This window comes from Canis lupus, chromosome 4 (genome assembly GCF_048164855.1).
Source record: "Canis lupus baileyi chromosome 4, mCanLup2.hap1, whole genome shotgun sequence".
NCBI classification, from domain to species: Eukaryota; Metazoa; Chordata; class Mammalia; order Carnivora; family Canidae; genus Canis; species Canis lupus.
In genome coordinates this window covers 71,116,593-71,141,743 of record NC_132841.1, presented here as the reverse complement: position 1 = coordinate 71,141,743, position 25,151 = coordinate 71,116,593, and the positions used below count along the sequence as shown (strand labels likewise).

At 48.0% G+C, this 25,151-nt stretch overlaps 2 protein-coding genes across 5 annotated transcripts in view; one reads left to right on the top strand and one right to left on the bottom strand.

Moving 5' to 3' along the window:
- Positions 1-5,874, top strand: part of EGFLAM (EGF like, fibronectin type III and laminin G domains) — a 181,695-nt gene extending 175,821 nt beyond the window's left edge. For all 4 annotated transcript variants that reach the window (XM_072824830.1, XM_072824831.1, XM_072824833.1 and 1 more), the window contains 3 exons: positions 549-632; positions 3,799-3,902; positions 4,704-5,874. In XM_072824830.1, coding sequence (XP_072680931.1) covers positions 549-632; positions 3,799-3,902; positions 4,704-4,858 — 343 coding nt within the window. In that variant the 3' untranslated portion in view covers positions 4,859-5,874. The remainder of the gene's footprint in view (positions 1-548; positions 633-3,798; positions 3,903-4,703) is intronic.
- An 8,864-nt stretch (positions 5,875-14,738) lies between these two features.
- The window catches only part of LIFR (LIF receptor subunit alpha), a 77,237-nt gene continuing 66,824 nt past the window's right edge, over positions 14,739-25,151 (bottom strand). Inside the window, exons 18-20 of the mRNA XM_072824828.1 lie at positions 24,165-24,258; positions 22,437-22,515; positions 14,739-22,054 (exon numbers count right to left, since the gene is read on the bottom strand). Of these exons, the coding sequence (XP_072680929.1) occupies positions 21,431-22,054; positions 22,437-22,515; positions 24,165-24,258 (797 nt within the window). The 3' untranslated portion in view covers positions 14,739-21,430. The remainder of the gene's footprint in view (positions 22,055-22,436; positions 22,516-24,164; positions 24,259-25,151) is intronic.

The following is a 25,151-nucleotide window of genomic DNA, read 5'->3' as shown; positions in this document are numbered from 1 at the left end:
TTGATGCTTCTGTATGTGGGGCCAACACAAACAAACGAACGAACCCTTGAGGACGTTGTGCTAAATGAAATAAGCCATTCACAAAGGGACAAACACTGTATGAGTCTACCTAGATGAGGTATCTAGAATAGTCAAGGCCATAGAGAGAGAAGATAGAACAGTGGCTGCCAAGGTTGGGGAAAGGGTGAGCGAGGAGCTTTAGTTTCAGGGGTGCAGAGTTCCAGGTTTGCAAGATAAAGCCAGTTGTGAACATTGCTTGCACAACAATGTGAACGTACTCAACACTAACCAAACTTATCCTTGAAAAGGGTTGAAAAGGTAAATGTTTACTACATTTAAAATGAAAAGAAAACTTTTTTTTTTTTTTGGATCATTCATGGCCTAGCCTGGAAACTCTAATGATTTTTATAACATTGTTTTGTTTTGTATTAAGGAAACTCTAGTCTGAGTTCCAAGGAATTTTTGCAGTGAGAATCGTTTGTGGTTGCCCGGCTGTCTGTACTTCAGCACCTTATTCTGTCTGTCTGTTTCTTCTCTCCTGCCATTAGCTATAACCTGGGCAGCGGCGTGGCATCCATCATGGTTAATGGCTCCTTCAATGATGGTCGGTGGCACCGAGTCAAGGCTGTTAGGTGAGTCCCCACCACAGGGGGAGACAGAGCCAGAGCTCAGCAAGGGGTGGATGTGCCTTCCAAGTCCCTGTGGCCCCAATGTCCGGTTCCCCAACCTCGCCTGGCATCCTACTACTTCTGACCCCAGTCGTTCAGGGCATTCTGTTCCTAACTTACCCCTTGCCTTTCCCTAACACTGACAGGCCAGACAGGCTGGACTCCCAAGTCTTCACTCATTAGAGGACTTTCAGAAAAATAACGTCTTGATGACCGAACTGGATCTAGATCTAGTGAGATCTAGATATCTCTAGTGGGATAAGACTTCAGGGCCTCTGGACTTTGAGGAATGTTTTAAATCTCATTGTGGAGGCAGTTGCCCACTTTTTTCTTTTTTTTGACATTATATTACCTGAGCTTTAGAAGTTGTGTGTGCCCTGCCTCAGTTACATATCTCCCCGCTCACAGAGGTCACTACCTTGACTTCTGATTAACTTTGGGTGAATCATTCCTTTATTTTTTTTTTTAAGATTTTATTTTATCCATTCATGAGAGAGAGAGAGAGAGAGAGAGAGAGAGAGAGCCTGCTTCTCACAGGCAGAGTGAGAAGCAGGCTCCATGCAGGGAGCCTGATACAGGGTTCATTCCTGGGACCCCAGAGTTACGCTCTGGGCCAAAGTCAGACACTCAACCACTGAGCCACCCAGCTGCCCCTCATTCCTTTAAAATTAGTTTTACTACCTGTGTCCATAGTCTTAACAGTATATTCTGAGAAACCAAATAGCAGGCCCAAGCTTAGCTCTGTAAAAAAAAGGTTAGTCTTGCCACATTAGATGAAGGTTCCAGAAGATGAGCTGAATAGAGTCTGTGTTTCTTCCCTGAACATTTACCATAGCCCTTCCCGGGGATGTCCGTAGGTGAGGTCATGAGTGCGGCTGAGGAAACATGGGGCTACCATGGTCACTGTCCTCCTCAGCTCACACATAGGCTGTGGTGGGAGTAGCCTGGCTGGACTCCACTCTCCTGCCCATTACTTATTACATTAGAAGTTGATACAATGTTTTCTTAAGCCTAAGATGCCGTTAATTATATGACATATCCTCGTTTCAGACATAGAAAAAAATGAAAAATTCTTAGATGAATTAAAGTGGGAAAAAATGGAATTTTTTAGAGTAATGGTTGGGAGGGGGGGTAGCATGGGAGAGGCAGGTCAGGTGAGGCAAGCTGGGGGGCCGGAACTGCCCATCCCAGCATTCAGGCATGAGATTCTGAAAAAGCGTATCCAAAGTGAGGAGGCAGTGTATGGTCTCGAGGGTGAGGACAGAACAGAATTACCTCTGAAGTTAGTTATTAGAAGAGTTGTTACCAAGACATGAGACCTGGGCAACCAGATTTATATTATCATATCCCCCAAGAAAGGGTAGAGCCAGAAACCATTGGAAGGTGAAGGAGGAGCTAAAAGTGGGAAGATTGGTTTTAAAAAACTTACTTGAATTTACTTGAGGAGTTAGAACTCAAGCCCCTCTTCTACCTCATATAGTGGGCACATTGCCCTTTCCCTACCCAGGGGAAAATAATGAAAGGCAGTTTTCTGGAGAAAGTAAAACAAGGGTCTGAACTGGTGGCACTGTATAGTGTCAACTATACAAACTAAGGCTGGGGACTGTGAACAAGCTCATATTTTGAATATTACAAACCCCATGATTCTTCCCCTGGTGAGATTCCAGGATGCTGGGACCCAGGCCTATACCCCACAATAAGGAAAGTAGAAAATCCAGGTGTCCCCCAAGAAAATGATGGAGCCAAATCCCAGCACTATGAAGCCCCAGTCAACAGAACCCATCCTGCACACAGAGCTCCCAATCTGCCATTTAGTGCTTTTTCTCTTTTTTTTAAAGATTTTATTTATTTATTTTAGAGAGAGTATGATCAGGTGGGGGAGGGGCAGAGGGGGAGAGAGAGAGAGAGAGAGAGAGTCTCAGGCAGACTCCTTGCTGAGGGAGGAGCCTCTTGCTCAGTCTCATGACCCTGATAAGATCATGGCCTGAGCCAAAATCAAGAGTCAGACGCTTAACCAGCTGAACCACCCAGGCGCCCCAGTGCTTTTTCCCTTCACTTAACCATAAAGTGGCAGTCAGGAATCCCTAGGCATTTGAAAAGTCTCCAGTATAAAAGATGGATGTCAGAACAAATCAATGTAACAAAGCAATTTGAAGGAAACAGAGACTTGAATGAAAAAATGAACATATTACTATTGTCAGAGAGATAAGGGGCTAGAAACCCAAGAAACAAGAACAGTTTGCTATAAAAAAAAAGACTATGAGAAGATCAGTAATGAGCTGCTAAAAATAAATAAATAAATAAATAAATAAATAAATAAATAAATAAATAAATAAATAGATAGTGCAGCCTGAGTTGGTTCAGCCCTCCAAGAGCTATACAAACAGGTGGCTTTTTTGAAGAAGATCCCTGGTCCTGGATAGTTTTGGAGACCAGCTTAGAAAATGGCAAGGCCCTTGCTGCAGATGAACACCCCCACTCCACTGTCCTCACTGTCACTTTTGGGCGACTCTGTGGGTCCTTTAGAGACTTCTCAGCCATTCTTTGTCCTCTCGTAGAGTAATCCTCTACCTACAAAACCTGCTTCATTGGCTTCCCATTTTGTTTTGCTCACCGTGTGTCACGTTACCACCATTCCTTCCTTATAGTTCTTCTCTGGTTCCCTTTGGGAGAAATGCACTTCACCATCTGCTTCTGGCCACTCTGCTCCCACCTCCAGAATTCTCTCTGCCTGGCCTGTACCAACCCCCTGTCTTTTCTCTCTTTGGCATTTCCACTTCCTGTTCGTGTTACCCTCCTCCTTCCCCTGACCTACCCAGCCTTTGAAGCTCATCTCAGAATCTCCTTTGCAGCTTTCCCCAACCCCCTCACCTTCTCCTGTGTTCCATGGCATGCTGGCATTCCTCTGTTGCAGAGTGGTGACACGCTGTTGTTATTTACAATTTGATTTTTTTTGTTCACCTCAGGAAACCATAAACTCCTGAGGGCTAAGAACTTTTTTTCTTCTTTCATTTCTTGTACTTCCATCATTTAACATAGTGCCTGGCACAGAGGTAGGTACAGTTGAATACAGTTTTATTAAAATGAATGAATAATTGAGTGAAGCTCCCAAAAATGATGGTTTCTACAGGGATGGCCAATCCGGAAAGATAACCGTGGATGACTACGGGGCCAGAACAGGCAAATCACCTGGCATGATGAGGCAGCTCAACATCAATGGAGCTCTCTATGTGGGTAAGTGACCTCTGACCGAATCTAAATTACACCAGTGCCTTCTCATTAATCCTCCATTTGTCTTGGTGGGGTTCCCCAAAGCGGTGCACTTCACTGGATCAAATACTTGGAAGTTGGGAAACTTGCCAAATAATTCTATTCTTCCATTTTCTGAACTTGTGACTCAGGGCTGAGGGGGCAGGAAGCACTTAGATGCTTTTGTGCTTTGGACTGACCCACCAGGAAAACCATGCTTTTCTTGTTTATAGAACAAGAACCTGCTTAATATAGCTCCAAAAGTGTTCTCTGAGGAAGGAGGATCTTTCTTGTCCCCTCTCAAAATTAGGATGAGTAGTATTTCTGTAAATAGTGTAGAACCTGCTACTGTAGATGCATAAATGTGAAAATACATCTCTATCCAAATGATATTTCCTACAAGTGAACCTGACTGAAAGCTCTCACTCTCAGTGTATTTCTTTCAGTTTAAGATGACATCATGCTTTAACTGCATGCTACTTCTTATTGACATTATATAAGATTTCAAAATTTACCAGATGCTATTTGGTTTTAAGTGGTCAATTGGGTCAGAAATCACATGTGAGGGGGTATTTGTAGCCTCTGGTTGTGGGTCAGATCGATACAAGTCAATCTGCTCCTTCCAGGGTAATTATGAGACACATGCCATGTACTGAGCAGTTGGAGAGCTTCACAGCCCTCACTCCTCCTGTCAGCCAAGGGGCACCTTGGTCAGAAGACACTCAAGTGTCCTAAAGAGACTTGCTCCCCTTTGGCTCACCCCATCTCCTTCTTGCTTCCTGGCAGGTGGAATGAAGGAAATCGCTCTGCACACTAACAGGCAATACATGCGAGGCCTTGTGGGCTGTATTTCTCATTTCACCCTGTCCACCGATTACCACATCTCCCTCGTGGAAGACGCCGTGGATGGGAAAAACATCAATACTTGTGGAGCCAAGTAACACCAGCTGGCCTTGCCCAAGGGACATAGCCTTCTATGCCGAGAATCCCAGGGGCCCCAAGACCCTGCCTGACGCCATACACAGAGGCACGGGGACCAGGTGTGTATCTTCTCATCAAGGAGAAAGTACCCCCTGATGAGAAACTAGAACCAAGACAGGAGTCCCTGTGTGGCCTTTCCTGCTGACTCTCTGTGGGCCAAACCCAACGGAATACTCTGTGTAGGAAGCATCAAACTTTGTCCATTGAATGTGTAGGGGCTGCCAGAGATCACACATCGATGCAAATTCCAGAGCCTGTCTGCTGTAGCTCAATGACTGTGTTGTGATTCATAGTGTATAAAAAAAAAGAAAGGAAAAAAAAATAGAGACCCAAAGGGCGGTATTAAAATACTTCCCTCCTTCCCTGACTCATGACACTCTTACTGACAGCAGAATAACTATTTGACCTTGAACCTTGAATTTCTCACCTTGGCCAATGAATTATTAATCCCTTCCACTCCTCAGTGGCTGGTTCAATGTGCTCTGACTGTTCCAGGAAAATAAGGTTGGGGGACAGCCGTGGAGTCACAGTAATAATGCCACCCCCCCCAAAGTTGATCTTTAATGAAAAATCCCTACTTTTTATAATGCAAATCTAAGAAAGTGGGCACCATGATTTTGTAGCTGTCTTTTTGTATGTGTATATTTTTATAGCTGCAGATTGTCCACACCATATACTTTTGCAAGTTTGTGCGGACAACTCTGAATTCTTTGCACATTTCCTAAAAATTTTCCCCCCAAAGAGACTTGTTCGGGCCCTTTGCGGCATCTGTTGGAGTGGGATGGTTATCTTGAGGTGCGCACCTTGGGGAAGCTGACTATTCTCTTACGGAAAATGTGGATGGCTCACGGAGATGAACATGAAGCTTCCAAAATAAGCAGATTAACGGGCACGTGTTACTGAGGAGGGTCACTGTCATTTTTAAGAGAGGGGGAACGTCTGTAGTGAACTTGAATAAAAGAGATGAAGAAGGCTAGAGCTCATTCATTCAGTCTTTTATTCACCGGGGGGAGGTGTGTACTGGTCCTCGCAGAAGCCGTGTCCACAAATGGGCACCGATACACTTGGTCATGAACAGTGGACATGATCCCCGCGAGGACAGTGTCATACTTGGTGATTCCAAGGCTGTTCCGGGCAGAGGGTGCCCTCAGCATCTGAGCTGCTGGGCAGGAACCAGAGGAGCGGGGCTGCCTCCTCGGAGCCTGGGCTGCGATCCCGCAGACAGCTGGCTCGGTGGCCGAGCCCCAGGACGGGACTTGCTGGGGGGGGGGGGGGGGTGAGATGGGTGCTGTCCCCAAAGAGGAGGGAAATACGATCTGACTCCATCAGAGCCTATAATTAGTCCGTCATGACTTGCCTCTCGTGTGTGCAGCCTGTGTTCAGTGAGGACTTTGGGCGAAGCACAGAGCCGGGCGCCCTGAGATCTCTGGAAGATGAGTAAGTGAACTAGAGACGGTCACTGGTGCCTCCGCCTGTGCTCCTGCCTCTGGGACCCCCGGTGGGCAGGACCCCGCTCCCGGAGGACCACGTGGTAGCAAGCGGGGTGTTCTGTGTTTGCTTCTTCTGTTGTTCTCCGGTTTAGTCAGTTGCCAGACCTTCCCGCTGGCGTTCAGCTTCGAAAATACGGAGTCACCGTATTGCTGCGTGTGTTCCCGTTGCCTTCGGTCTGTTCCCTGCACGGTTCCCAGAACTCCTTGTGGACTTGCACGTCTTTGCACAGTTCTCTTGTGCCAGTTCCCTGGCCCAGCATTTTACATTTCTTAATCCAACAGATCTGTATTCTCTGTCCCCTTCAGGGAATCCAGAAGGTTCTGCCCCACGACGTCTCAGGAAACAGGTTTTACTGCCTCCCAGGGGGCCTTTCCCTTGGCGACTGCCAGGAGCCACACTCCCCAAGATACAGTGGAGGCGCGCTCCTAGCCCAGGTGGAATCCCTGCCTCTAGACCCCCCAAAAATAGAAATAAAAAACCACCCCAAAAATATAAAACATTGCGATGTTAGCAAAATATGCAGCTGCGCTAAAGCCAGAGGGGTTGTGCTGTAGATGAGCCGGTGGTCCCTGCAGGTGTCATCCAGAGAAAACTGCGGTGACCCGGGATCGGGACCTGGGAGTGTGTGTGGGAGCGGAGGAGAATCGTGGGCCGCACCCCCGCCCCCGCTGGGTGGGACCAGAAAGGGTTAGGAAGGGGGAAGCCACGGTGGCCTGGGGGCAGCAGAGTAGGGTGACCCCCGAGCAGCGGAGCCCGTGGGGGCTCGGGGTCAGAGAAGACGGTAGGAGACGGTGTATCCCACGCCAGGAGCCGGGCTCTTCACCCTCTCGGGGGACGAAACCCCGGGGACCCAGGATGGGGTGGTCGAGGGGCTCGGTCGTGGCTCTGAAGCTGAGGGGTTAGGGCCTGGGCTCGGTGGCGGGGGCGCTGAGGTGAGCGCGGGCTGCCGCTGGGTCCCCCAGGTCCCGCTCCAGGTCTGTCGCCTGGCGCCACAAACCCTGCCCGCCAGCCGGCGTCCGGGGCCAACCGCACGGAGGGTTCATCGCTCACGGGCCCTGAGCGGACGGCTCGCGGCTCCGCTGGGCTCGGCCGGGCTCGACCCGACGGTTCTGGCCTCGGCTGGGCCCGTCCACGCGGGCCTCGAGTCCGGCCAGGGGACCGGCTGGCGCCTTCTCTCTGGAGAGGAGCACAGACCGAGTGAGGGCAAGGCCTGGGAAGTGTCCCCAGGCGCGTCCCCCGCCGCCTCCGGGAGCAAGTGCACAGACTGAAGGGACAGGAGCCTGCACCTCTGCAGGGAGCGACGGGGACCAGGTCACTCGAGGAAGGGCGAGGGGCCGCGGGGCCGAGAGAAGTGGTGGGGTCGGCCGGGGGCCCCCACTCCGGAGACGGGGCCCCGTGCCCCTCCACCTGCCGCCGGGCACCTGGCAGCCGCGCTGTGATTCTGAGGACGGGCCTCGTAGGCCCTGCGTGGTGGCTCCCCCGGGAACGCTGACGACGCCGCCGGGCCTTGGGCTCAGGGAGGGCTGAGCGCGGGCGCTGGAGGCGAGCCTGTCCCGGGGCACGGAGAGCACGAGAGCACCGTGAAGCCCGGGGCCCGAGGACCTTCTGTCCCACGGTCAGGGTCTGAGACGATCCTCCTGACTCCCAAGTGTCCCGAGCAAGGATGGCGGGGGGCAGGCGAGGGCGGGGTGTTCTTGCCTCTGCTACTGACCTGACTGCCACACACCCGCATGTTCCCCCTGAGCCCGGCCGCGGGGTTTGTTTCCGGAAGGCCCGCGGGGCCTTGGTGGCGCCCACGCTGTCCCCGAAGCCCTCTGGAGGGCCGCCCTGCTCCCCTACCCTCTTGTTTGCTTTTCCCTTCCGGCCCCGGTGCTGTTCCAGCCTCCGGGCCGCGCCAACCCAGACAGGCCCCGGGGTGCCCCCCCCGCCCCCCCGCCCGGCTGCACCACCCACCTCAGCCCCTCTCCGCCTCGCGAGCGCGGCCTCCTCCCTGAGTGGGAGGAAGGATCTCGGAAATGTGCCCGGAGCTGGCAGGCCCAGTGCTTTCCACTTGGAGGAAATGCTGCATTTTTCACCTTTAACCCAGAAAAATATGGTTCTCAGAAAGCTTGTTTTGAGCACTGAGAGTTCCCAAAGGAAGAGGACGAGGGAGCGGGGGCGCCCCAGCCCCCTCGGCCCACGCCGCCCCTGCCCCGCAGGCTGGCCCCTGGGAGGGAAGCGCCAGGCGGCCGGCCGAGGCCCAGCGGCCGGAGGACATAGAGGCAGAGGATTCCAGCTCCAAGCACAAGGACCGTTCGTCATTGAGGCGAGAGGCCTGGACAAAGCATCAGCCGCTCCCCGTTCCCTTTACTGCCTCCTCCAGCTCGGCCGGTCCGGCCACACACGGTAGCTGCCCTGCGGGGCGGGGGGTCACGGGGGCGCCCCGCCCGGGCCCAGACCCTCCGCTGAGAAGGGGGTGTGACCAGCGGACCAAAGGCACGAAAGGCTCAGAATCAGAATCCCGAACAAGGGCTCGGCGGGGCGTCACCCCCTCCCAGGTGGCTTTTCCCCGGACGGAGGATGAGGGTCACTCAGGGCCCCCTTTCCAGGTGTTGGGAGCCGGGGCGCGGCGGCGTGGCTGCCACGGCATGGCCCGGGAGCCCCACCGCAGCCTCAGGGTCGCGGGTCGGCCTAGTACGAGCCCCGCCCTGAGGACGGCCAGGCCAGGTGCGCGGCCGCTTGGCCGGGAGGAGCCGCGGTCCCAGCAGGAGGACGCAGCCCCGATGGAGCTTGCCAGCCCGTCCCCCGGCCCGCCGCCGGCCACGACCAGGATCGCGGGGTGGCCTGCTGGGGCTCCCTCAGGTCGCCGGGCGCCCGGGCCTGGGGGGGGTGGGCGGAGGCCAGGCCCGGCGGCTGCTCCCCAGCTCCCCGTCGCGGCTCCACGTCTGCCTTCCTCCAAAGTTCTCTTCTCCCGAGGACTCTGGGGGGATAATGCTGGAAGCCCGGACGGGAGCCATTCGGTCGGGGTGGGGTTCGGGGAGCCGCAGCGCCGCGAGGTCTGGGTGTGAAGTGTGTCCTCTTCTCCCCTCCGCCCCCCCCCCCACAAGCCACCCCCAGCACTGGGGACGTCGCCAACTGCTCCCAAGCAGCGGAGTGCCCCGGCCTGGCAGCCGCTCCTCCCCTTGAGGCCCTGCGGAGCCCGAGCCGGCGCGGGTCCCAGGGAGCGCTGGTCTTTTCCTGGAAGGACGCAGGAGGACACTGGTCTCGGTGTTTGGGATGAGGTGGCTGCTTTCCACTTGCCTTTGTCTCGCAGACCTGCTTGAGCTGCAGGTGGTTTACAGGGGCCCGGAAGGAAATCTCTAAGCATGTGGTCGGGGGGCGAGGGGGGCCCGTGGGGGGTCCGAGCGGCCTACCTCCGAGCAAGGGCCCGGCCTGGCGACGGCCGCAGCTCTGCTTTAGCTCCAAGAGGACGGGATTGGAATGTCTCTGAGAAGGAAGGCCAGGGGGGCTCAAGAAATTTGCTCAAATAGCTTCATTTAGCAACAAAAGTAACAGGCGCCAGGCCAGGGGCTGAGGGGCCAAAAGCCCTGTTAGGACATGGGCTTCTGGAAGGCAGAGGCCGGTGAGGGGCTATCAGACGGAGAGAGTTGGGGAGAAGGGTGTGGATGCGAGGCTGCCGCTCGGTGACCTGGCCCCCGGCTGCACGTGTCCCGTGTTCCCGCTGAACTTCAGCTCCCAGCGGGGGGAGTGTGGGTGTGACAAGGGGGCGCCGTCAAGTTGAGCAGAAAATGCACCCACTGGTTGCCCGGGCCGCAATTCTACCCCCCACGGATGAAGGAAACGGAGTGATCGCCTGGTCTGGCCCCTCAAACAGGGTTGGGGAGGTGAAGCGATTGGCCAAGTGTTGGGGCCTTAGTCACTGTGACCCGATTGCCTCTGGACTGGCAACCTGAAGCCCTCGGGGTTTGCTCAGGGGCTTTGGGGCTGTGAGGCGGAAGGAGATGACATGACCTGGGGCCTCACAAGCATTGCTTTAGCGGCCCCCCTCACAGGCACGTGCCTACACGCATTGGCTTCGAGAACATTCACTGAGGGTTCGCTACGTGGGGGCCAAGCCCTGGATGGGACATGGGTGAGAAGACGAAGGATGGAGAAGAGCCAGCTCCTCCGGTCAGCGTCGGCCGGGGCTGCGGCCTCATCCGGCAGGCTCACCGGCCACCTGCTCCCGCAGAGCCGCAGGAGACCCCTTCGCAAGGCCCAGCGCTCCTGTGACAGCTCTGGTTAGGTGTAGGCCCACCCTAGATAATCGTCTTTTTGTGAACACAAGTCGTTGATGAGAAGCCTACTCATCTCGTCTCACTCCTGAGTCGGGCTCCCGCTCCAGGGGTGGGGTGGAAGCAGGCCTCGGAGGCTGAGAATCTCGGGGACCGTCTTAGAATTGTGCCTCCTACAACCCATCAACCCCAACTCCCCGGCTGTGCCACGTCCACACAGTACTTCGCCGGAACCCGGAGCTGTTTTCCTCAGACACTTTAGGTCATGTGCTCTCCCCTTCATGCCACGGTCGGCCACTGCCCTACCCTACAGGTCAAACCCAGACTCCCTGGGTTAAGGAACTTCTATTCCCAGAGTGCATCAAAATCTTTCAAAATCCCTATTATAGTTCCTGAAAGTTGTGTTTCCCTTGGGTCCAGGGACCCTTACCAATGACCAAGGGCTCACAATGTTGGTGGGGGTGCCCTGAGGGATGGGGGAACCCGAGCCAGGCAGCTGCCTTTTCCAAAGGCCACCCAGCAGGAACCCCATCATCTTAGAGGAAGTGGCACGTAAGCAGAACTCTGCAATAGGTTGGCACCTTCATTAGTCAGTTGGCGGTAAAAGACCACATTTTATGGCTTAGAAAAGTCGACTGGGGAGTGCTTGACTAGTGTGTCCGTGGCGCCCAGTGTGAAGCTCGAGTGTTGGTTTCTAGTGCCAACCAAATCAATGCCAAGCATCTTTGCTGGCTTCCAGAGCCATCCTCTATTTAATGCAAGGTATCAACAGTTTTATAAATGAGCAAGCACAAAGGAATTCAATAAGGAAATTTAAATAATATATCCATACAGTAGAGTCTACTATGTCCATGAAAGAGCAATGCCGTGTAAATCCTACTGATATGAAAATATTTTCAAAATAAGTTATAAAAGAATCCGGTTTGAAAACAATATACAGTGTGACCCTCACAGACACGCACACGCGCATATGAAAATGCATCACTTTATGTACACATATTCACAGAGGAAAAGTGTCTGAAAGGATACAAGGCAAAAGTGTTAGAAATAGCTACTGTCGGGCAGCCCCGGTGGCCCAGGGTTTAGTGCCGCCTGCAGCCTGGGGTGTGATCCTGGGGACCCGGTATCGAGCCCCACGTCGGGCTCCCTGCACAGAGCCTGCTTCTCCTTCTGCCTGTGTCTCTGCCTCTTTCTCTCTCTCTGTGTGTCTCTCACGAATAAATAAAATCTTAAAAAAAAAAAAAAAAGAAAAGAAATAGCTACTGTCGTACAAGATAGTATGATTTTTTTTTCCCTTTTACTTATTTTCTAGATTTTCTTTAGTGAGCCTGTCGTGAATATTGTTTTGTTCGCTCGGAATCTCCCTTCCCTTCTTTCCGGAGACTGGTCCTCCTCCGACTTGGAACGTGCAGTTTTTGTAAAAGTGGCCCGTGAACAAGGCCTCTGTCCGGCCACGCGAGTGCCCAGGGACGGACACGAGGCTCAGCAGGCCCCCCGCGTCCCCACCGGGGGCCTCTGCCCTCCCTGACGGGGAGGCCGTGGGCTGGGAGGAGCCCCCTGACCTGAGAGAAGGCAGTTTGGGGTGCAGAGAAGAGCTGTGTCAGCCCCGGAGGGCAGTGGGGGGCTGCGGCCCAGTGTGGAACTTTCCAGGATTTACCTGCCCCCCAAGCCCATGTCTGAGACATGAGGCCAGGCTTGTCTTCTGGGGAAGCCGATACCATCCGAGGCCGAGGAGGGGAGGCGAAGCCTGGACGGCGCGGAGGGCCTAGCTGTGCAGCTGGTCACTTAGGGGGGGTCCCCAGAACCCGACCTGGAGAACGACATAGGTGGCGAAGCAGGAGATGCTGGGGTGGCAGCAGGGGGCTCTAGCCCGGGTCCCGGCTGCCGTTGCCAAGGAGCGGTGGGGAGGAGAGGGGGTCTCCGGGGGGCACAGGGGTGACCAGGGCTGGGCACCTGTGCCCTCGCAGTGGCCCCTCCTGCCCTCCCGGGGCCTGCACCCCAACAAGGCCCCGGCCTGCCCTGGGCGCCGCCAGGGCCCCCGCGGGTCACTGTCCACCAACGTGGCTCGGACTCCCCGGAACCCCGGGAAGCCGGCACCCGAGGTCCAGTTATTCCCGGAGCCACTGCGCCCATGTGCCACCCTGCGGTGGAGAGGCGCTTGGGGGGGCCCCGGCCCAGGGCCACCGACGGGGAGGGCTCAGGGAGGCCTGGCGCCCGGAGGGGACCCTCGGAGCCGCAGGCCCGAGGCTGGGGGAGGCTCCCGGGAGGGCGGGTGGGCAGCGGCGGGTCCCCTCGGGGCCACGGGGGTGGCGGTCGCACAGGCCCTGCCAGGGGCTGACACAGGGCCGCCGGCTTTCCTGGGGCTTCGGGAGGCCAGAGGTCAGCCCCCCGCGTCCCGGACTCGCTCTGGAATCCCCCCAAGAGCTGGGCAAGGGGAGGCCGCCCGGCCCCAGGGTTCAGGGAGGAGGAGAGCCAGGGCTCAGCTGCCCCCCCCCCCCCCCCCCCCCCCGGCCCCGGAGGACGCGAAAGGCGCCACCAAGGGGGACAGAAAATTCAACTCCAGGCCCTTGGTGAGGGGCGCTGCGGATGGGCCACCTGGGAGCGGGGGTGCAGGTGCCTGGTGCGACCCGACCCGCCGAGACGAGGGCCCGGCTCCAGGCCTGGGTGCTGTCTGCCCAGAGGCTAGGCCGCAGCGGGCAGACAGAGGGACGCAGAGCGACGGCGCTGGCCCCGCACACTGCTGTCCCCTCGGGGAGGCTGAGGGGGCCGCAGCCGCACCCCGCACACTCCACGCGCACTCACTGAACACGACTTCCACCTCCCAGTTTTTATCAAAATCATCCTCAACGGCTTTTCTTGTCTCTTTAATCTGAGACTAATCGCTCCGGGACAAAGATCCGCTCCGATTTAATCCCAAATCAGCTCAAGACATCTCCTGTTACATCAACTCCCTGCTTCTCAGAGACTGAGGAAATACTTTTAATTCGGTTTTTCCATTAGTCACTCCAGGCGAAGGGTGATGGATCAAATTTATAGGCCATTCAGAACCAATTCTCACACAGCTCTTCTGTAAAGACCTGGAGCCTGTGAACGAGCGTCAGTGACGTTGAATACTACACGTTAAAAGAAGTGCATCCAGCTGATACATATACCATTCCTGTCCTTTTGACCTTTTCAAAGTCCTTAGGGCTGATGGTGTTATACATCTTGGCCCAAGAATCCACCATCTGGGAAACAAATTATGCACGGACATCCCCCTGAAGGACAGGCCGTACGTACGTGCTCTACTAGACTTGAACACGGACGTGTGTTTCACAACTGATTCACAACTGGCCCATAGTTTCTTCAGGCTGAGTTGGAGCCCATTCATATTCTAGTCCTTACTCTGGGTAAAAGCACAGGCTACCCAGGTAGGACTAGAGACTTCTTTCTCTCCCTTATGAAGAGAAGTCACTTAAGATCACTTTCTACTTTAAAATTACCATTTTGCTGAATCAGTGACTGTTATTTCCAAACTCAGTGACTTTAAGTTAAACTAATTTTGATCTATTCTTAGAATCTTCAGAAATGTCAGGTTGTTTTCAGAGGAAAAAAATTACAAAACCATACTTTCAGGACCAGTGTTCATTTTTTGTTTTATGATGCTGGATTCCCACTTCGGATTATTTTTATGCTAAGTTCTCTTATACACAGAATACAGATTTAGTGCAACATATGGAAGAGTATGTCAGTGGCATGCCAACGTATTAAAATATTAAAAACTTAGGGGCACCTGGGTGGCTCAGTGGTTGAGCATCTATCTGCCTTTGGCTCAGGTCATGACCCCAGGGTCCTGGGATCGAGTCCCACATTGGGCTCCCCACAGGGAGCCTGCTTCTCCCTCTTCCTATATCTCTGTCTCTGTGTGTCTCTCATGAATAAAAATAAAATCTCTAAAAAAAATTTAAAAATGTAGTTACAACCCTATGTGATTGTCTCATAAACCCTGTTAATTCTAATGAGAAGTAACAGAAGTATTAACAACAAAACAGAGGCTACTTTTTCCTAAGTGCTTAAAACAGAAAACAAACAACAGTAATGCCCAAATCCATCAGTATAAGTTGTAAGAAAATATATTTATTTTTCCATGACAATACTATGATAAAATTGTTAAATACATGCATTTTAAAAACAAACATAAGTAACATCTTTAGAATTAAACAGCCAAGCACACTACTTTTACGTTTAAGGTGTCTTAGTAATAGGTTACTTATATTCTATGTTCTTGATATAACCATGTTCTCCAAAAGATATGGAAATTAAATTCTGAAATTATATGATATAAAATGTTCAAATTTTCCATTCTAACAGCAACGTAATCTCCAAATTTTCATAAGGCAGAAAATACTTCAGTTGTCATCTCTGTTAAGTCGAGTTGTTTTATTTCATATTAAACTTGGAATTCTGTGAATCAAACTGAATTACACAAATATACTGCAACCTATAGTTTGCTTCCTACTACAAGTGTATTTAAAGGTTTCCTTATATGATTAAGCAGGATTTTAGGTACAGAACATCACAAATGATAATTCGGGTTAAAAAAAAAAGTCTGTAGTGGTAACAATTCAAGAAACAGGAACAGGAACCGTTTGGGATGTGCAGTTTCTCCCTATCTTTCAGCTACATTTGCACACACCTGACCAAACAAAAATTAGTAAACAGTTATACTAGTATTTATAAAAAAAACAAAACAAAACTGAAAATATTTAACATATAACAACTCCTTTAAAAAGACACTCATTCTACAGACAACCTTATAAAAGACAAAAACTTCCTATCTGTTCACAGTATGTGTATTTTGTAAACAGTAATTCACTATAATGCAATTTCGAGAGTAAAAAAATGGCAATTTCCTAAACAAGAAGACGACCTCTGACTTATGGCCAACTAATGAGAGAGAAGAAAAGGCAACACATTCTTTTTGGGATAGTTGAGTATTTTAAAATGATTTTCAACCTCTGGACATACTTTTAAGGTGGTACCATCTCAAATTTTGTATGTCTTTATCCAGGCCAATATTTTTCAAGCAATTCTGAATTGAAATATATTTAAGAAAAAGTCATGCTCCTTTTTGAGAAAATAATAGGAAAGCACAAATGCGAATGCACAAATGCTAAGCACAAATGCACAGAATACTTCCCCTTCCACAACAAAAGGAATAGGGGTTTCTTATTGTGTTTTGTCTTCAACTATTCATAACATATTCACATTTTTCCAAACCATTATTTTGGAAAGAAATTAAATAGAAGGGTATATCATAAATAATGGGGAAAAGTTTTGGAATCAAATTGGCTGAATATTTGAGAAAAAATTTTTATGAAAATTATTTAGTATTGTTGTCTATGATTGATCACAAAAATACTAACGTTAAACCTAAGTTAACTTGTTCATGTTCCAATTTTATTGAAACGTACTGAATGTGGTACTGAAAACTGTATTATCACCTAGAAATCTTACCAAATCTCTTACAATGGAATGTTTAGGAGAAACAGTAAGTTCAGAAATTCAAAGTTACCCATTTTTTAAATGGTGTAATTCTGAAGGGAGGTACATTTTAGATGTGTAAGGAAATTCAGTACATTTAAATAAGCCATCCAACCAAGTATACAAAATATTTTTGGCTTAAGGGCAGCATAAGGTCTATGTTGTTAGTTGTTTGGCTTTTTAAAGTTCTGATTGGCTATTGCAAAGAAAATCTTAGAAATTATATGTCAATACAATACATATTAATTTCCTTATCAATTAAATATTAATTTCCCCAATTCACATCTAAAAACACATAGTTTTTAGGGTGTTCGGTTATGGCAACCAAAAAGTAATGTAAGTTATTACTGTTTTGTATGTGGTTAAATATTCAATCAGTGATAGCTTACTTATTTGAGAGATTTTGATTTTATTGTTTCTATGGTTCTTCAGCTGGGCACTTGTACAGTACAGAAAAACATTCAGGTTTCCCTCTTAAAACACTTTTAATTTTCACAAAAACGTTGCACAAAATTCGTCTTGCATTGGTAACTTCGGCCTACAACTTGAACACTTATAATCCAAAATATTAACATTCTTCATATAGGGAGAAACAAGCACTACTCGTGGTTTAAAATAACAGAAATCTGTCATAACTCAGTATCATAATTGTAAGAATTTGAATATATTCTAAATCAAATCACATCCCATGGAATTTTACCACACACAATAAAGCCTGACATATCAATAACTGAATGTTTGCCTTAATCCTCCATACAGGCATTAAAAATAGCTCATTTGTATTATAATTGGCATGAATATAATCATGTAATAATTAAGACAAAGGCACAAGTTGAAAAGAAATAAAAATCTCACCACCCCATCAAAATAAGAGGTTTAAATATTAATAGCCCTGGTACATAATCCATGAAGACGTAACTAGACCGAATTCAAACCAAGTGACTTGCAATGATATTCTAAGGTCATGTCAAAGGATGCATTTCCAGTAAGTTAGAAAATCAGTTTCTTCTGTGAAAAATTTTCTTCTGGAGATAAAAGGTAAGATGGGCATGGTACCCTAGAATTTTGTTTCAGCAGGAAATACCAGTTTAAAATAAATGCTTTGAAGAAATAGTTTTTAGCAAGAGAATGAATGAGTCCTTTTATTAAATAGTTAAGCTCACACATCAATGTATTATTGTTGGTTTGCTAGAACAATGCTGGTTGGTACAAACAGGTCCCAAGTTCTATACCCATCAAATAAAAAAGACACTATGGATACTCACAGTGAGGGAGTAATACGGTATCTAGGGATGCTTTTGCCTGAGTCTTTTTCCCAAGTTTTCACTCAAACTGGAGCTACTTCTCGAGGAGATTTGAATCTTTCAGTCTCAGATCTACATGCACTAGGCCCTGGTATATACCACCCTTATGAAAACCATTCAATCTGCACATTCTGGAGTGGGACTCAGAAACAGTTACTCACTGAACTTCTACCATGTAGCTAGTCATCTTTGTAATGAGCTAATGATCTCACATTTGACTTTTGAGATGCCTAACTTTAGACTTTCAAAATAAGAAAAAGGCATTTTAAAAAAGGTATGCACATTTTAGATGGTTCAAAACAGAAAACAGTAAAAATTACTTTAAATAGGAAAAAAAAAGTCTTATCAGATTATGTGCCTAAGCAGTAGAAAAACTTGAGATAACATTTTCTGCATTTTGATAAGTTAGGGAGTAGTTTAATTTCAAAATACCATGAAACACGGATTTCAAATTCCTTTTGGAAGAAAATATTCCCTGGTCTCCACTAACCTACAGTTATTCAAATGCAGACAGGACTGCAATGTTCTCTATACATGGGCCTATGGAGACAGTTAAGAAATTACAGGACTAATGGTTTCCAAGGAGAATACAAGCTGCATGAAGTTTTAACAATGTGACTCTTGCCACAGTTTCTGAGTGCAACAGTACTAGATGTTCTCTACCCGCAGTCCTTCAGATCCATGAGCCGTGAAAGTAATGCTGGTATGGAAAACGAGGCCGATCCTTTCGCCCTTAACCTTTTCCATGAATGGCTGCTTCAGAGTCTAAGCTGTAGAACACAGCACCCCTATCACCTAAGCACGCAAACACAACCATCCAGATACCCGGGGCCAGTCTCAAATCCAGGCTTCTGTAGTTCAACACAGTGATGATTTCAACTGTACATGGGCACTAATCCATGCAGGACATAATGTACAAGCTCTACCTAACGTCAAAATTCTAGCTAAGTCTTCTAAACATACTTTTATGCTAAATACTGTTTATCTAGGAGGGCCGCTCACAAGAGCAACCACCAGAATCTCCATTCCTCACAAGAGAAGCTCGATCTGAAATTGGCTTATGAGATATATGAAAATGTGTCCTAATATGAGGGCACTATTAGAGTGGGGCATAACTGAGTTCAGATACTTAGAATTTCTAACCAATGGCTAGGCTTTAGTTGAGGAGAGAGGGATTTCCCAATTATTTTCCCCGTCAGGAAGGGCTGAAGGGAACACATCTAGCCTTTAGCCTTCCCTCCCCCGCCACCCCAGGAAGAGGAGTTAAAATGATTGGACACAGCATGACCGCTACAAGCCTGCTTTTCACACCTGAGACTGGTCCCAGCATTGGCAGACAGTGCACATTTACCAGGGTCTCCAGTGCCACAAATGAACGGATGTGTGACCAAGGACGGTGTCTTCTCTCCTGGTGTTCAGGCGGCCCCCACATGCCCAGGTAGGCCAGCAGGGGCGGAGGAGGGAAGTGAGAGGTAATGACTTCGGAAGTGCACAGTGGGTCTGGCTGTCTTCAATTTAGAGGGTAAAGACAAAGCAACTTGCTTTGGCCTCAGACATAAGCCACATGCTTCTAGGCATACAGCAAGTTAAAAAGAGCTTGCCCAGACTAAGTGTTACTCGGCTTCCCACTCACCTAGTGATCACTGTGTGCGGAATTCCAGGGGGGAGGGGAGAGGGGAGTAAGCAGCACTCTGAACCTTTTTCATGCAAGAATAGCAGTGAAGTCTTGGAGAAAGAACTGGAGAGCCAATGATATTCACTGTGAGCCAAACAAATGAGTCATCATCTAGGTTAGAAAGGGCCCCGGATCCGCATGGCCGCAGCTGCAATGCATATATACTGATGACAGAGCTCAAACAATTTCTCCTGGCCTTTTCCCATTCTCAGTTTAGTGTAGTTCAGACCAATACCCTTTGACCTTAGCCAACACCTATCCTAAAGAGATGAAGTACAGGATCCACCGGTTTCAATGGGAGACAAGGCAGGAGTTGGGAGCAGGAGGGGCACGGAAATGACAAGCTTCAGCAGGGAATGAAGGCAGCCCCAGGTCTGAGTGTCTGGGGTGCAAACGAAGGAAAGGAGCCCGAGAGGATAGATAAGAAGAGCGGACTGTCAGGGATTGCTCTCGTTGGAGACATTTTTCATTGCTGAAAACCTCCAGGAGCTACGACAGGGTTTTAATATATATTGTCTGTGTATAAAATTGGTTCTGTTTCATTCCACCTGTCCATATGTCATGGAGCTCAAGAATTTAGGTGAACTCTAGCAACTGAAATCAGGATTTTGAGAACGCCCAAATGGATTCTACTCCTTGTCATCCTGCGGCTTTTTATCATGACGTGGGTGTTTTTTTTTTTGTTTTTGTTTTTTTGTTTTTTTTTTAATAAAGAAACACTAAGACCTAGAAGAAAAGATACACAATCCATGATCATCACAGAACCTCAGAGAGTAAAAAAACAAAAACAAAAACAAAAAAAAAACCAAGCAGGCACATCTCGATGTATTCGGGTATTTCCATTTTTTTCTAGTACTTTGCCTTACCTGTCAAAAGACAGAATACATAGGCGACCTGGGGGTTGGGCAAATATAAGATATGCTTCTTAGTTTTTCATTCTGCTTTTCCAAAAACCACACTCACTCTAGGCATCACTCATGAAAAGCAAGGGTGGGCAGGTGAGGCTGCGAAGACACGCGGTCCTGGACAGCTCGCACAGCAACCGCTACGCCCTCACCACGGTGTGCCCACGGAGCAAACGGACACCGAGGCGGGCCCTATGAAACAGCCCTTGAGGACTGTTCCAGTAAGGAAGCATGATCTTTTCAGTTGCATATTTAAAATTTTGAGGACTGGATCAAATAGTCTAGGCTGATGATCATCTCACAGGGAGAAATTGCCAAACTGCCTCATGAGGAACCTTTGCTACACGAAGTCAAAGATCATCACTGCCTGGGTGACTGGGGTTCCAGGGCATGGGGTTCTCGGGAGGTGATGAAACCGGTCAGGACCGTGCAAAGAGCTAATGCAGCGAGTCTGCTCAGGAATCACCTCAAATTGTAAATCACTGCAATTATGTTTATCAGAAATATTAAGTTTGCTCCTACACTTATAAAACTGACACGGTGTCACACAAAAAACCAGATTTAAAACAAAAAAAACTAGGTCTACAGTCTTTAAAAATTTGCCCTTAAATCTTAGGGCAACCAACCGCACTAAGGGAAGCTAGCATGCAAGCCACAAAGTAAGGGAAAGGTTTGTAAAACCTCCCGAAGCAAGACGACAGGATTCTAATTTGGGCTGGTCAGTGTCACGCTCATTTTCAAAGTTTGTACCCCTGAGAAAACTCTTTGATAACCATGATACAGTAGGCACAGAAATCAGCACACTTTATCAAACAAAACACTACAACAGCTGTCACTACATTAAAAATTATATTAATTTTGTGTAAGTGCCGCGGATAGAGGAGAATAATGTTGAAAGTTTTGAAATCTGTGCTTGGTTTTCCTCTAGCATGGAGCAAGTGTCAGGCAAATAAACATCGTCTGTTGCTTTTTGACATTTTTCTCCTGTGCCTGTAAATCGGCTTGCAATTCCATCCAGTACCCATAGGAGAAAACCATGAGCAGAACAGAACACGTTGCTGGGGGATTTGGATTGCATGGATGGGCTAGACGGAATCGGCCACGAAGTGCTTCCTGAAGGCAGAGCACGTGCGAATTCTTTGGCTCCCATCACAGATTGCTCCAAAACTTGAGTTGCAGGGACTGAATTTCTGGGTTACACTGCTCTGGCTGTGAGACTACGTTAAAAGCACATGAACACTTTTGAGTGTGACTCGCGCGCGGTGAGGCCCCCTCGCTAACAATACTTCACAGGATCCCTCCAAGATGCCCCGTGCTGGCACGGCAGCGCCAGAACCCAGAGCTCACTGAGATGGCAGACTGAAGTGACAAGGTGACTCTGTTAGTCATTTGGTTTGTTCTGAAAGAAGTTTGTAAAGGACCACCCTCCCCCACTGGATTTCGGAGAGTCTTCATCTTTAGGAGGAATCAGAAACTGTCGGGAGTTAATGGAGCAGGGGCTTCCAAAGGAGACAATTTCACTGTTGCTGTCCGTGGACCTGGGGGAGTCTGGAGATACTAAGTTCCAAGTGTTGACATTTGCCTGAGGTCTGTAACCCGCAGCTTTATCTAGGTCGTCCTCTGCAGCGAGGTCTTCTACAGTAGAAGTGACGGGGAGGTGCATCTGTGGCTTGTAGCCGGCCCCCCCGACAGGGTCATTTTCCTGTTCTTCCTCTGGTTTCGCTTGAGGCTGGTACATAGACTGGATGTCAATGTAAACGACTTGAGAGGCTCCCCCCGCCTCATCTGCGCCGGGGTTCGGCGTTTCCTCCTCAATGACAGGGGGGCAGTAGGACACCACCACGTGGTTCTCAGCTTCCGCATCAGAGCTCTCTTCCGGACGCTCAGCTATGGGAGAGATTATTTCTGTGTCTTCTATTTTCGGAACTGCTGATCGAGTCTCCAGAACCTCAACGTTATTTGGGGTACAAGGATTCATTTCCAATGTTTTGAGAGCACTGTTTCCCTAGAAATAAATGATAAAACAATGATTAAGAAGAGTGCTAAAAGCCGCCGCCACAATGCCCTTCCTACAAAAGGGGCATTATCTTCAATATTTTTCACACAGCTACTTATAAAAATTTATCTCTACTATTCTGCAGTGCATACTAGAACATAGTTCCTTTTTTACATATCAATATGTTCCTTGCTATTAATAGCAGTGGAAAAAAGAGCATGGTGAAAACAAGTTAAAATGCAGAATTGTAGAAGTTCAGCAGATGTTAAAGCATTGCTCTTTGCTTCACACATTTTATACTGGATGATATTTGCATGCTAAAAACTTTTCACAAAAGATGAAAAAAATGAAGCCAGTACTAAAAGATAAATGTAAGAAAATAAAGGATTACCTCACAGACACTCTTTTGAAACTGTAAAGCTTTACAATTTTCTGGATTTGGAATATCAGGGTAGAAGGTTTCTTTAATCCTTTAAATAAAGATGATTAAGTACATTTAATAATTAAGATTATCAATTAGACAACAAATAAATTAGAAAATCATTGGGCTTATTCTGACATTTCATATGATGCTTTAATGAACATCTGAGATAAAAATGCAAGATCTAAAAGTTTTTAGTGTGATCATTCACTGAGCTTTCTGTACATAAGGCACTGAGGGGCTCCTACTTGAAAACTATGAGCAGTATCTCTATTTCTAGAACCACGATATCTTCTGTATCTCATGAAAATGGAAAGCAAAGGATTAAAATGGTGATTGTGCTCTCAAGTCAAAAGTAAAACAGAGGTACTGTTCATCTAAGCTAATGTCCACAGTGCAAATGGATTACTACACAGGGCCCAGTACTTCAGGAGTGTATTTGTATCATGCAGTTCTCTACTGCTCGTAACAGGTTCCAGACTATTAGGAGAAAAGGCTACTAATGATGAGCAAAAACGAGATGCAAACAAAAAGATTTGCTCCGTCCCAAATCATATGTATAGTTGTTAAAAAGAAGTTTAGTATTTGAAATTCCTGCAGAAAAAACCCAACTTTGTTAATACAAGTCTGACACGCCCTAGCTTCTAAACTCTCTCATTTTATCTTCTGTATTAAAATCATTTTTAAAATGTGATTTTTGGTAATGAGAATATGGTCATCAAGACAGCATGTTCTATAATTAACTAATACTATGTTAACTTATAAGCCAGGATTACTAGAATACAGTCTCTTCAGTTTGCCAGAAAGGATGGCATCTTTAATGCCAGTGAGGGCCATCTAGGCATGAACACAGCCATCTGCCCAGCCCAGGGCAACTCCTGCCAGCTGGCCATGAGGTCTTCTCTCCCACTGAGTCCCGGCTCACCTCACCTCTCCTCTCCTCATCTCACCTCATGCCTCTCTAGCTTCACTCAGACCACAGTTCTTTTTGCTTCCTCCTGATGACCAAGCTCTTTCCAATTTCTGGGTCCTCAGGAGCTATTCATCTCTTTCTCTGTGAGAAAGAGCTATTCAACACTCTTTCTCCTCTCTTTACCCTTTGGGCCTCAGCTCTAATGGAACTCTCGTAGGGAAGCTGTGGTCAGCCACCTCCAGTGACATAGTTCCCCTGTGATTCCCCTCGTGGTGCACAGTGACCTTCCTAGCACACATATACTTATGAGCATGTATTTACTAGATGATTACAGGTTTAATGTCTACCTTTCCCCAAGGTGCTCTAAGTCTATAAGGATCATGCTTATTTAGTTCACCACTATATCACTCTTCACATGGGAAGAGTCATTCATATTTGTTGAACAAACGAATAAATGACAATATTTTCTCAATAGGTAACCAGGACAAGTGTAATCCTAATCAGTAACCTTGCATATAGCTATTGCCATATTTATGCCTGTAGGTAATTTTAGTATATCTGCTATTACTTTAAATTATCAGTAAACACAGTAGGAAAAAGTTTACCTCTTATTACTTTAAAAACATTTAAACGATTCTTGCTTAATATTAAATCCAATTATTAATATAAATCTAGTAATTCAGACTAAACCAACATTTTTTACCAAGTACTTATTTCTTAACACATAAAATAATCATGCTCTTAAGAACACAACAGCAAGGGTAAATGGATGTAGGTACCATTACCATTCTCGTTTCCGATAGCAAAGGATACTTGTTACCACTCCCACAATGACAGCCACGGCCACAGGAATGAGAATGGCAATAATTAATCCCACAGCTGAAAAGAGAATATTGGATATATTCAAATCACTATTTTAAGCAGGACATACAGAATACATTTGTATTAGAAGATACTTAAGTTGGTAGATTATTTAAAGAAAAGAAGTACTAACTGTTCCAAGGACACTGAAAAACTATTAAAATGTGACCTTCAAAAGCATTTTAATAATTTTTACACTAATACTTAAATTCCTTAGAACAGGACAGAGCGCTACTAACACACGAGGCCAGGTTCTTCTCCCCGGTGTGTGGGGCTGTCAGATGTACTACAGGAAGTTTAGCCACATCCCTGAGCTTCTACCCACTAGATCTCAGGAACACCCACAGTTCTGAGATCCAAAACTGTCACCGGACATTGCCATGTGTCCCCTAGGAGGCAAAATTGCCCCAGATGACACCGCACCCTCACGGTGCTTCACTGAAGTGTGTATGTGAAGTCTTTCTCAGGGCTAGAGACTATGCCGCCATTCAACTCAGGCTCCTCACTGGGGACAGTCAAACCCGTCTTCCTCGTTCTCCATCTCAAATTTGTGAATGCTGGGGTTCACAGGTTTTTAAAGGATATTTCTTTTACTCTTCCCTGGATAGGTTAAAAATCACATTTAGAACAGTCATGGCAAAAAAATGCTAAAATGGAGGGTTTCTAGGTGGCTCAGTGGGTTGAACATCTGACTCTTGGTTTTGGCTCAGGTCATGGTGTCAGGGTTGTGAGAGGGACCCCACTTTGGGCTCCCAGATCAGTGAGGAGTCTGCTGGAGATTCTCTCTCCCTCTCCCCTTGCTTGTGCATGTACTCTCTCACATAAATAAAATGTTTTAAAAAAATGTTTAAGTGGGTCAGCTTTATATAGATTCAACATGAATTTAGAACTCCAAGACTTAGGATGTATCC